Source organism: Gopherus evgoodei, chromosome 15, assembly GCF_007399415.2.
Source record: "Gopherus evgoodei ecotype Sinaloan lineage chromosome 15, rGopEvg1_v1.p, whole genome shotgun sequence".
Classification (NCBI taxonomy): domain Eukaryota; kingdom Metazoa; phylum Chordata; order Testudines; family Testudinidae; genus Gopherus; species Gopherus evgoodei.
The window spans coordinates 14281361-14294279 of NC_044336.1; the positions used below are offsets into that span (position 1 = coordinate 14281361).

General features: G+C 53.5%; 1 protein-coding gene across 3 annotated transcripts in view; it reads right to left on the reverse strand.

Moving 5' to 3' along the window:
* Positions 1 to 295: 295 nt before the first annotated feature.
* ITGB4 (integrin subunit beta 4) overlaps positions 296 to 12919 on the reverse strand; it is a 60367-nt gene continuing 47743 nt past the window's right edge. The window contains exons 31-41 of one of the 3 annotated variants that reach the window (XM_030534530.1): positions 11980 to 12162; positions 11649 to 11780; positions 10268 to 10489; positions 9208 to 9378; positions 8316 to 8489; positions 6590 to 6739; positions 6131 to 6319; positions 5592 to 5747; positions 5047 to 5211; positions 4398 to 4514; positions 296 to 3752 (exon numbers count right to left, since the gene is read on the reverse strand). In XM_030534530.1, coding sequence (XP_030390390.1) covers positions 3613 to 3752; positions 4398 to 4514; positions 5047 to 5211; positions 5592 to 5747; positions 6131 to 6319; positions 6590 to 6739; positions 8316 to 8489; positions 9208 to 9378; positions 10268 to 10489; positions 11649 to 11780; positions 11980 to 12162 — 1799 coding nt within the window. In that variant the 3' untranslated portion in view covers positions 296 to 3612. The remainder of the gene's footprint in view (positions 3753 to 4397; positions 4515 to 5046; positions 5212 to 5591; positions 5748 to 6130; positions 6320 to 6589; positions 6740 to 8315; positions 8490 to 9207; positions 9379 to 10267; positions 10490 to 11648; positions 11781 to 11979; positions 12163 to 12919) is intronic. The other 2 variants (XM_030534528.1, XM_030534529.1) reach the window with 2 other exon arrangements.

The window sequence follows — 12919 nt, forward strand, 5'->3', positions numbered from 1 at the left end:
ACTTAACCATCTCAGTCCAAACCATTGGAGACCATATTCTGATCTCCAGATTACGGCGGTGGTCTGGGCAACGTGTAGTGGCAGTGTACTAAGCTTTATGCAAGCCATTACTAATTACTGAAGGGAAGCATAGGGACTAGGATGACCGAGGGCCATGTGCCAAGTAGCCCAAGAGAAGGCATCACTCATATGCTGGGAGCTTGGTACATCTTAGCCCCTGTAACTCATCCCTTGCCAGCTGGCACAACTGCCAATCTTTACCTCTGAATTTTTGCAATAAATGGGGCAGCCAGACTATAGAGAAAATTGTTTATTAAGTGCAATATAAAGCCAGGTGGTCCAGAACACCTGCAGACAGACTCTTCCTTGGTACACACCGGAAACATTCATGTGCCAACAATTGTACTTAACCACTTTTTTGTAGCTTTCATGAGATATGTTCTATTGTGGCTCTTCCGTACAAACCTTTTAAAAGGGCAGGTTGTTAGAACTGGGATCATCCAACAGGCTGCATTCTGCCCCAAATAACCTGAATTAACTTTTTGGTTACAATTATTGTATGAACTCTCCCGTGGCAGCGAATCAGTGTGTTATAACTACAGTACAAAGTGCTGTGATGCACAGCGACGGAGGCTGGAGTCAATGTGGTGTGGTGTGGTGTTGGTGAAGTTCCACTTTAGCTGAAAATACGTCCATGTCTAGGAAAAAAAAGTAGTAGCCGAGCGCCCTGGAAGCCAGGAACTGAAATATAAGGCCAACCGGACATTCATTCAATAACTAGATATAGCTAATGGGCTGTGTAAAACCACATTTGGTTTAATTTCTAACAGACCAGGCTTCTTGTATTTAGATCAAGAACTGAACTGGCCCCAGTTCCCACCTAGGTTTAGGACAGGATGGTCATGCACAATGGGGAGAACGTGTGTATATCAATCACACACACACACACATGGGTCTGGCTCACATGGCAATCAGTGGCAAAATTCCCACTGAAGCCAGGTGCAAGACTGAGCCCTTGAAATGGTCTGTCCTGGGAGCTCTCCCTGGTTCTCAAGGAATGGCAGAGAAGTTCCACAGTCTGCTTCAATAAAACCAACGACACCTCCAGGGAATAAGGGCAGCTATTGTTTTTGTTCCACAACCTTTGAAAACTGGCCTTACCCAGTTCTTACTAGGAAGAGTTTCCCAAATGCTCAGGAGCAGCTCCCATGCTAGTTGGCTAAGAGTGAAGTTAAACCAGTCCACACTCAGACCCCTTCAGAGCCAAATGTCAAACAAGAAGCAATTCAAGAGCATTTCTCGTTGGTAGATTTCAAAGGTGGGTCCTACCATCCCCATCTGACAGATGTGCCACATGGCACCAGGGTGTTAAGTGTCTTGCCCAAGCTCAAGGAAGGAGTCAGCAGTACAGCCAGGGCTAGAACCCCCTAGGGGTTTTGCCTCCCAATCCACATCTCTAGCTTTTGGCCCATGCTCCCTCAGCTCTTGTTCAGCCAGCTAATGCTGTGCAATGTCCTGGAGGGGCTTAGGGGGAGATTTTCAACAGCATAAATAGAAGCTGCCCAGTTCCCACCAACTTCCCATGGGAGTTGCCCTTTGGGCCTTTGCAAATCTTCCCTTAAGTGTTTAGGTTAAGAGCCATATTAAACATCGGCACAGCTGGGTGGAATGTGTGGCTATGGAACTGAGCACACAAGCCCTGTGGTTAGTACTGTACATTATGATAAGAATCGCTCGCTTCAAAGACCCCCCTGGGGGAGAGGGTTGGGAAATGAAACATACGAACGAGTCACCCCGCTGGCATAACTCAGTGCAGTGTTTGCAGAGGCATGTGGGACAGAAAAGTGAAGCTCCCCCTCCCCTCCACCCATTGCCATGAATGCGCTAGGGAAAGTGAACATAGAGAGATTCCAGCACCACCGGGTTGGGAAGTAGCAGGGAGGGAACTCAGCAAAGGTTATGGCAAGATGCTAGGATGCCTCATCGACCCAGAAGCCAGACACAACAGCAATAACTCTAGTAAAGGATCACTGGAGAATGGTCAGACGCATGACAGCCCCTACTGCCCTCAGCCTTGGGTAGCAGGACTTGGGTAGCGACTTGGTTCACGCAGCCTTGCCACCAAGCGGTAGCCATGCACGGCAAGGTTCCAGCACAGCTCTTGGCCCCGATGTGGTCTGAGAATGGCTGATGTTGGGGAAAGAACTACCTGGCTGAGGCTAACAGTTCATCCCCTGTAAAGGAGAGAGACCATCCCGCCCCCACTTCTCTCTCTGCTGTCACCTTTTAGTTACTGGGTGACAGTGGAATGTAATACACTACAGAGAGTATTTTGGGCAGGGGATCAAAGGCCTTTACAAGTCATGCAATGTTATCTGCATTAAAGCTCCACTGGGGGGAAAGTGACACCGATAAGGATTTGGGGTCTTAGGTTTATAACCAAGTTGGTTTTTCAAGAAAACAAAAATATTACCCGTTTATAGTACATTTCTTCCGATCCTACGCCACTGAACTAGCAATTCTGATTCTTCCCTTGTAGTCCTCCAGGCTTTACTTGGCCTTCGCCCAAGTGTATGCTGTAGTTACAGTAAGACTGGACTGTTGTATGCTTTGCAGTACACAGGCTCCTCGATATGGGATGATCGAGAGGATTGGGTTGCTGTACTGCAGAAATCAACAGTGGAGGATTTAGGTACTGGTCTAAAGCCCATTGAAGTCACTGGGCGTTTTCCCATTGCCTTTGGATCAGGCTCCTTAACCAGCCTCTGCTATTACAGATGTTTCCCAAAAGCTGAGGGTCCTTAATGCTCATTGTAGATCTCATCTACCTAGGTTTCTTTATAAAATAATAAAATATATTTATACGAGGAAAACTGTACAAGAGTTAGCAAAATTGCGTCATAGAGCATTGTGGGTAATGCTATGCAAATGAAGGCTATAATTTGTTACTGCAGTACCACACATTAGCAGCAGGGGGCTTTACACAAACAGGTGCAGTAGGCATGCAGTGATTACCCTGACCATCTACACTGCAACACGGGCTCATAAACCATAGACCTGTGCACACCTGCAGAGCACAATGGCGTTGCCTCCCACTGGTGAAACAAATGGGGAAAAGCAGGTTGGAAAAATAGAAATGACCATGCACGACAGGTAGCACACCAGGCAGAGGAGGAGATGGATATTTAAATACAAACCAAAGCCCAGTGCAGTCAGACTCCCAGCAGGAGGCCAGCGGTGTGAGAACGGGTAGGCAGCACATACACACAAAGTCAGCCGGTAAGGATTATACTACCCGGGACTCCACAAACGGCTGGCCAATCACCCTGCACTGAGAAGCCTCTGCGACAGACCACTCAGTGGAGATCCTAGGCCGGCCAGCCCAGAAACAGAGAGCTCCAAATGCCAATCACACACTTGCCACCCCATCCGCTGACATGCCACCTCCACGGCGGTGGGCTTCAACGGAATGACCAGTGTGTCAAGTGCCACTGCAGTTCTATGCCCAGGTGGGCACGGCGACCCAGAGCCTGGAAGCTGACCATAGCATGAGCCTGCCTGAAAAGCTCTGCAGTCTGAACACGCACACCCCTTAGGCAGCCGCTCCCCAGCTCAGGCTTCGAAGAACTGTGCCTCCATCTGTTTGGTGAGTGTTCCGCTGGACATCATGGTCCTACTGACAAACTCTTTGGTGACCTGCTTGGTGAGGGTGCCACTGCTCTCCACTCGCTGAGTGGTCATCAACATGCCATCTGCAACAAGAGGAACAGGTCAGCCACGGGCATGACGGCCTACGTGAGGTGCTGCCCTGGCTCTATCCCGGCTGGACTGTCAGACAGGAGGAGCAGTCGCTTTTGGGCCCTAGCCGGTGTGTTGGGAACGAAATTCTCTGCCAGACCTCACATGAAGCCCGAAGCCACAGTAGGACTTGGGCTGCATTCAGGAAATGCAACCGTGGCACATTTCAGACTGGCATCCACTCAGTACTAGGGGAGGCAGAGCAGGCAGCACTGCAGCGAGGACAGAGAGGATTTGGTTCAGTTCCCACTGACAGCAATTTATTGTGTCTCAAAATCATTACCCCTTGGCACCAGAGGGGTGAAGGGATGGGGAGATATAAACACCATTTTTTAAATTGTTCATTTTTCCTCTCTCTTTCTCCTTTCGCCTACCTTGCTGAAAGCCTCCAGCATTGAACAGTCTTGAGGAGCCCTCCAGTAGCCCCTCTCTGGATGTCTGCAAAGCTAGGACCGTGAGATCTATGGGCAGTCAGGATTGTGCTGTAACTTCAATACACCAGGCACCTTCCTTTACGCTGGCCAATACCCACGACTGACTCCATACAACAATCTGCCCCGTCTCCAGGGCCTGAAGCATTCCAGACAGGAAGCCCTTACCTGTGTAGTAGGGCTCCAGAGAGGAGTGGCTGATAGTGGTGGTGGTGTTGTATTCCGCAGGAAGGTTGTACACTTCCTCTCTCATGTATTGCTGCCCTCCGAACTGTGAGAAAGCTCCTGGAGAGAAGAGGAGAAAAGTCAGCCCGGGAAATGTTGCAGGAGCTGTACGATCACATGGAACCCCTAGCTATCCATCACTGAGCAATGAACACCTACGACCCTCTCCCCATACCACTAGGCAGAGAGCTTATGCCATAACTGTTCCATTAGGAGCCCTTAAAGAAAGAAAACTGAAGAATGCTCATGAGAGATTGGGAGGCTGAAGGGACCCTGCGAGGTGGCTGCTGGGTCTTGGGGATACACAGTCATCGAAAGAAGAAGGTTGGCACTAAAGTAATAAGTTCTCAGACTCCTTTCTCACCCCAGGATCTCAAAGCTTCTTATAAATATTACATTAAACCTTGTTGCCCCCGGGAGATATCTATTATCCTCATTCTACAGATAGCGAAACTGTGGCACAGAAATTGTTTCACCAGCAGAGGTGAAACGAGAACCGTGGAGTCCTGACCAAGTTTTCAGCTCTTCCCATGATTGCCATCTCCCACAGGTTGTCTTTTGTTCCCCCGCATATACACAAGAAATGTGGTACCTCCATCTTGAGACTCAATGGTGATGATGCCCTCTCTCTCTGGCCCAAACCCTTGGGTGGTCTTGGCTTGCACTTTGAACTTGTAGGGGATGTTCTCGCTCAGGTAGGGCACTGTCAAGGAGGTTTCTGGGTTGTCCCCCTCCACGTAGATATTCCTGGGTTCCCCTAATCCAAATAGAAACACACTATGAAGAGAGAGAATACAATGGTTCCCTAAAGCCCACCATCATTCCCACCAGCTTCCTCCCCACTCACCCCCCAGCTGCTACCCTCCTGCAGTTTCCACCACCCTTCTCCCCTGTCCTACTTTATTCTTATCTCAGCCCTCATCCCCGGTTCTCTATCGAAAGATCCCCATTTTAGTACAGAGCTGGGTCTCAGGCCCAGCCCTCCCCACTAAGGCTGCTCAGGGATTGAATGGAGTGGGAGGCTTTGTTCCTGGATCAGGTCTGCAGCTGCAAAGTGCTACACTTTAGCCCCAGCAAAGGGATAGTTTGTCACTTCTCCGATGGCTTGTTTCCAGCCCAGCCCGAGTGAGAATGTACCTCCTCCATGCAGCATCTCGCAGGTGACCATGTAGCCCAGAATGGCCCCGTTGGGCTTGCGGGGTCTCTCCCAGCTGAGCTGAAGCGAGTCTGGGCTCAGGGCAGTGAACACCAGGGGTCCCGGTGCACTGGGGGTGCTCAGTGTAAACGGTGAACCTGCAGGAGCAACAGCGAGAGGTCAGTGCTGGACCGGGGGAGAGAAGCAGCAGCAGCCTGGGTCTATGCAGGTCACTGCTGTAATGGGCTGCGAGTCTCAGCTGTTTGCCTAGTGAACTGAAGCTGGCACATTGGGGAGTGGCATTCAAGGACAGAGGGGGGTGTTCATTTTAAAGGGGGAGTGAAGGAGCAACAACTGGGAGCTTAAACTTCGACATGGGGGTGCTGCCACCATGCCCCAGACCCCAAGCGCACCCTGAGGCCGGCCTCCATAACCCCAGGCAGCAAAGCAGTGTGTGAACGCACCGCACCAGGGTCCTGCGGCTCATTGACCAGCCACAGGGAGACGGGAATGGAGTGAAGCCAGCACCGTGCCCTCTCACCTGGTACAGGACTCAGCGGGCTCTGTGGATCCACCTGGGACTCGATGGTGATGACGCCCTCTCTCTCGGGGCCCCAGCCCTCCTCGCTTTGGGCCTTCACCTTGAATATGTAGGAGTGGTTTGGCAGCAGGTTGTCCACCACCACCGAGTTGTGAGTGGGGTTGGGGATGCTCAGTCTATACACGTCTCCTGGAAGGAGAAAGACAGGTGCCACCTAACAGTCACAACCAGCAGGGCTGCAGCTGCAGTACAGAGCATGGGGGGTCACCCAAGAAGTCTGTGGCAGAGCTGAGAATAGACACCCCCCCTAAAATCTTGGCTCTGCTCAAATCAGTGGCAAAACGCCCATTGGCTTCAGTGGAACCCAGGTTCCGCTCTAGATTTCCCAGCCCCATGCTGTACCATGAAGACTCGTTTCACGCCTGGGGCTGAACCGTCAGCCGAACAGGGCTCACTGACCTCCACTGAGGAGCTGGTACTGCACGCTGTATCCTTGCACCTCTTTCTCGCACTGTGGCTCCTGCCAGCTGACTTTCAGGGAGGTGGGCCCCAGCGCAGAGAACACCAGGCGGGTGGGAGTGTCGGGGACACCCAGGGCCATTCTGGAATCTAATGCAAAGAGGGAAAGTCACAACCTTGGATTCAAAGGCGAGAGGCAGATGGGAAAAGAAACAGACACACCCCAGTGTGTCATGGTCCTTACAGTCCAGGGAGAATGTGGCAAAACGTCCTCTCTGCAACCACGGGCCGGATCTGCCGAGAACCTACCCGGAAGGGCTTTGGGGGCTGAGCTGAGCAGCCAGATGGGGTCAAGTGGTTTACGAATGGGTTCTGACAACGGCGCCCTGCAGTCTCTGGACTTGGAGAAGCAACATCCTGACTCTAGCCAGGGGAGCGAAGGGATTGCTGAGAACATCTAGATGTTTTCCCTGGCAGCCCCTTAGCTCCCCAGCAGGCTTGGGGCCAAGCTTGGTCAAACTCATTCCCCCTGAAGCACCATGTCCAGGCGGCTTGGTGCTTCGAAGACATCCTGGGAGTGAGTGGGACTCCTGGCCTTCTGGGGGAAGAGGGAATGCACCCTAGAGTGTGTGCTTTGCCTGACAGGCCTGTGCAGGGAGAGGGGGAAGGGGAGTCAGAGCAGCCATCTAACAGCCCTGAGCCTTGCTGCATGCAAGCTGGAGATGGGGTGAGGGTGGGATCAGAGACCCCCATTGGAGAGAAAGGCACAGAGGCGCTGCCCCTACCCACTCGCACATCCACACTGTTAACCCACGGGCCACTCCTATCTTCCACACACTCACCTACCTAGCTGCTCATTCCCCCGCCAGCTTCTCTCCGACCTATCCTCCCCCGGCTCTCCATGCCGGCAGCCACTCATCAAGGGGGAGAATGTCAACAGGAGTTAAGCACCCAGCTCCCATGGGCTTTCAGTGGGGCTCAGGTACCTAACTGCCCTTTATGTCTTTGCAATCCTCCCCCATCATCTTCAAAGTGCTTTGCAGTCACGTGTCCTAGTAATTGATTCAAGCTGTTAGGGAGGTGAGTATTGCTATCCCTGGTTTACAGATGGGGAAACTGAGGCAAAGAGGTTCATGTGAGTCAAAGGGGACTAGGAATTAGACCCTGGGAGCTCCTGGCTCAAAGCCCGGTGCTCAGTTCATTAGGCCACCCTGATCTCTCTACAAATAGCACCTCCAGAACCAAAAGGCAGGAAGAGTTAAGGAGTAGCCCTTAACCACTGTCCTCATGGCAGCAAATGGATGCAACGTCGAGCAGATTCTCCAGCACCTCAATGCCAGGCGCTCTATGACTCAGCTGCCTAGCGTGTTTCAGAGGGACGTTTTGCATTGGGCACGCATTCTCCCCCAAGGCCTGTGGAGAGAGACAGAAAATGATCGGCTTGTTAGGAGCGAAGAGGGCAGGACGCAGACGGTAAGTCGATGAGGTCGTTAGAGGCGGGGTGGGTTAATCAGCTCACATGGCTTGAACGAGGTCAATCAACCCTGCAAATGGAAAGGTGGTGTGGTGAAGGCGCAGCCAGGGTTGGGGGCATGGATCAGCACACACACAAAGCCGGTGGAGGAGAGCAGCAGACAGCTCACGGATGGATGGGCTGGTTATGGGATGCATGACTGCGGGGAGACACCTACGAAGACACTGGACAAGGCTTTGCCATGGGCTGTACCTATATACTTGGCAATCCCAGTGGACCCATCAGTCATGATTATAGAATCCCGAAAGCTATTGCTGGCGTAGGAACCCTTCACCTTTGCCCTGCTCCTGACACCTACATCTTGGGGCAGCAGGGCCATCCTGCCAGGATCTTCATGTATGGAAGGGAGAATCCTCCCTGGCTGGGCTACAGCACAGTGGAAAACAGAGAGAGAGAGAGAGAGACCATTGAAGGCATCTGAAGCCAGAACAGCCCGTGTGCTGGGGCCCCGGTACAGAGAGGGCTGCCTTAAGGGAGAGCATGAAAAGGGCTTCTCAGCCTCATCCCCACTGCCAGACCAACTCTCAAACAATTCGAGCTGCAAAGTAACCATGGAGATAGAGTAAGAGGCATGGAGGCAGCCTCCCCTTTCCCAGGATGCTTTGCGGGGCCCTATGGAGGCAGCCTCCCCTTTCCCAGGATGCTTTGCAGGGGCGCATGGAGGCAGCCCCTCCTTTCCCAGGATGCTTTGCAGGGGCCCATGGAGGCAGTCCCCCTTTTCCCAGAGAGTCCTGGGGGGCCCCATGGAGGCAGCCTCTCCTTTCCTAGGGAGCTCAGGGGAGGGAGGCATGGAGGCAGCCTCCCTTTTCCCAGAGAGCTTGGGGAGGAGGGGATGGAGGCAGCCTCCCCTTTCCCAGAAAGCTCTAGGGGGGGGGATGGAGGCAGCCCCCTCTTTCTCAGGGTGCCCTGTCGGGATGCACAGAGGCAGCCCTCTCAGTGTGGAGAGAGAGGGAGCTCTGGGAGCCAGAGGTACAGGGAGCCCCCAGCTGGTGTGACCCAAGATCGCAGTAAGGGGTAGAGCATAGGAAGACAGGTCCCTGCTATGGCGGAGCAGAGGGAAGGGCCCTAATCCCCCGACACTCACCATATCCTGAGGTCATTGTACTGTAATCTCTGGTCAGAGACGAGCTGCCCATCAGCCTCCTCTCCTGGTGCACATGTGAGGTCAGCTGGTTATAGCTGGCATTCAAGGTCCTGTTCAGGGTGCCCCCACTGCCGGGGAAGGTGAAATCCATCCGACCATTCGGCAGATGCTCTGGGAAAGATTGAATTCAGTCAGTCTCAGCAATTGCAGTCCAGGCATCGGGACCATACCACGGCTCCATGCCTCCTGCACCGGCTTTGTCCTGTTCTCCAGCTGTTTGAGAACATAACTCCGGCTCTTCAGACAAGTGACAACCACACAGCCAGCAGCAGGGGAAACAAACAGGAACCTGCACCCCCTGCACACTACCCAACCGACCTGCAGTGCCCAAGGTAACTCCAGAGCTCAGCTTGTCGGGGGGCTGCTAAGGTCCAACCTCACAGATCCTAATGGTCAGATCTCTTGATCCCAGCATGTGTTTATATTTTGTCTTAATGAAAAGAAGAAGAAATGCCAACTGAAGGAGGCGGCTCCCACAGATTTCACACTGGAGCCCATCTCAGCCGGACCTGAAAAGCAAACCCCGCCATGAATGGTCTTTATGAACCCCCTCTTAAGTGACCACCCAAAGGGGCAGCAGAAATCAGGTGCCTCCTAGAGGCTGCTCTCTGAATAATAGTCCTGCAGGTTTGCACTGGAAACCTGAGTGAGTTACTTCAGAGCAGTTACTTAAGATGAGGCGTGGCCCCTTGGAGGCGGCTGTTCTTACAGGCTTCACACGGTTTTGATCGGCTGCTTCCCTAAGGGTCCGAGCCTATTGCAGAAGCGAGCTCCTAGCAGGTTCCCAGTCCATGCCCGAGGTGGGTGTTACCTTGGCACTCTCCTGAGCAGACAGACCATGACAACACTTTGCAAGCAGACTCTACTACATGTGGCCAGTGCCTCATGCTAACACCAACGTGGGTACAGAGGGGGTGTTAGGGGGCAGGGCCCAGTTCCACGCTCTTGGCTCGGAGAAGGACGAGACACGACATTCACTGCAGAAGAAGCCGGCCTTCACCTGGTTGGGGCCGGGACGTCGCGCTCCTTGTCAGGCTGCCGCTGGCTGTGTCGCTGTCCAACAGCTCAGAGTGGGAGCTATCCTCGTGGAGGAGACCCTCGGTGTCTGAGGAGAAGCAGCTGCTGCTAGAGAGGCGGGGGATCATTTCGGCTGGGAGCCTCCAGGTGATGCGGCGAAGATCCAAGTCCTCCCCCAGCAGCTGCACATATTTCCATCTGGAGCCTTTTGGAACAATTTAAGTACTCACATTGGCACGGCCTGCAGGGGCAAAGTGGGGAACCTGCCACCATCAGGCCACCTGCAGCATACTGGGGTTAGCCTCCAGGAGCAGCTGCATCTGCCTCCTGTGACAAACCCACTGATGGGCTACTGCTGTGCAGAGATCACGGGACAGAGCTGGAGAATGGAGGAACAGGACACTGGGGGTTCAACCAGCCCTGGGGAGACCAGCGCTCCGACCCCATTTCCATCAGGATTGAGAACAGGGCTGGCGATCCCACTGCACGCCTGTCCCCATCACAGGCACTGCTGGATAGAACTGTCCTCCCATGCTCAGGAGCGGCCTCCTCACTCCACGAAGCTCAAAGGTGCACACAACGCTGGCCACCGTAGGGCTGTCCTCACACGTACACTCTACTCTCTGCAAGGACGCATCACTTCCCAAAGTTGAGAGTAACAGAGGTAGCGCGCACAAGGCAGGGGACGCCTCATTTCAGCCACTGTCGAACCTGCTCCAGCCTAGGTCTCCTGTAAGGTTGCCCCAGCTCCACATTACAAGTTGCTTTCATTCTTCCCATTTGAAATAGCTATTCCAAGCTGAGACTCTGCCATGTTCATCTTAGCAGCCCTGACATAACCAGTGGGACACCCCCAGAGCACAACGGCAAAGAACCAAATACCATGGGCCAATAGGGTTCTTCTGGGGCTTAAGCTGCTATTAGCTGAAATGTCTGCTCCACCACCCAGTGAGGTCCCTCTCGTTGGCCTAACGGCTGAACTAAGAAACATCCCCAGGAGCGAGAAGGTCAGGACTATGCGCTGTACCCTAATCTCATGGCAACAGGCAGAGGCCCAACCTCTGGATGGAAAGTTCCTACCCGGCTGAGCCTCCATTGCTCTTCAGAGCAGCAGCACAGAAGCAAGGTGGCAGCTCAGCCTCTGCATGGTCCTCCCAGAGCTAGGACTTCTCTCTGCCTTCGCAGCAGAATGAGGAACAAAACAATCTGTGCTGATACTGTGGCTAGTAAATCACTCCCTCATTCGGAAGGGAGATTCTCTGCTGGTTTGCTTTCTCGAGTCCCCTTCTCTCAGGGGAGGATCAGTGTTCAAAGCTGTCAAGAGAAATCAACAAAACGCTTTTTGCAAAACACAGCACACGTACCGGAGTCATCGGAGACGCTGGGGCGCTTGCTGCCGGACGGGGAGCGCATCACATCCGCGCTGTACATCAAGTAGCTGTCGTAGTCTTCACCACCCTCAGCATCGATGATTGGGATGTCAGGGATGATGGGAACTGTGACGGGCAGGCAGAGAGTACCATTAAACATGCTGCTTGTGTGGGGTCCTCCCATGTCAGAGGGAAACCACCCACCTAGATGCCACAGGGATGGGCATGTTAGCATGGACACAGACAAGTTAAAACGGGGAGAGGGAGGGAGAGAGAGTGTCAAGCCCCGCTCCCCATGCACTCCCAGGCCAGAAGAAGCACTCACTGGACATTGGGCGCCTTGGCTGTGTGGCGAGGTTGATCGTTGCTTCTCGCTCAGGCCCCCAGCCGGCTCCATTCTTGGCCTTCACCGTGTAGCGGTACGGCTGTGACTCCCGCAGATTTTCAATCAGAACCATGCGCTTCTTCGGTTCCTCAACCAGAACTTTCTTCATGGGCCCAAAGGGAACTGCAAGGAAGCATACACCCATCCAGAAGGGTCATCTCTCTCTCTCCCCATCGCACATACTATTCTCTTCATTTCTTCTCTCCCCTCTCCTTCCATTGTATTGGGCTAGGAGGCTTTGCCCTCCCGTTTGAAAGGGAAAACAGCACAAAGACCCAGCGACACACCCCGCCCCACCCCGGCCTCGACACACACACACGCTCTTTTCTTTGTGGTCGCTGCAGCTGCAGTGCCTGTCCTGCACATGCAGCTCAATCACTCGACCAGCTGCCTAGCTGGCATGCTCATGTCACTGTGGCAGTCCCAGCTCTTTTCCCCTCCATCTTCCAAGCTGTTGTGCCGACCATCCTTGCCTCCAGCACCCCCTCGTCTCCCACTGACACTGCTCCCAACACATCCACAGGGGGCGCTACAGACAGATGGGAGAGTCTCACTTGGCCTGGGGAGCGAAGGACCCATCAGATCCTGTGTTCGGATCCAGCTCACACAGTAGCACATGGAGCATCAGCCCCCCATGGCCCCTAACCCTGTCAGCAGACGGACTCAGAGCAGAGCTAGAGCCCGTCCGTGCCAACCTGCAGGAGGAGTCTCCTCACTGTTTCCTAAGAGCAATACAAATAGCGCGGGTTTCACCTGCCATTGCATTCTAAGAAATGACTAGAGATGGGCCAGAAGCAAGCCCCTGGATCCAAACTCCCCCAAACAGAGTCAAGATCCAGGCCTGAACTTCACAGCTGGCCTGTATCAATGGATCAAACCA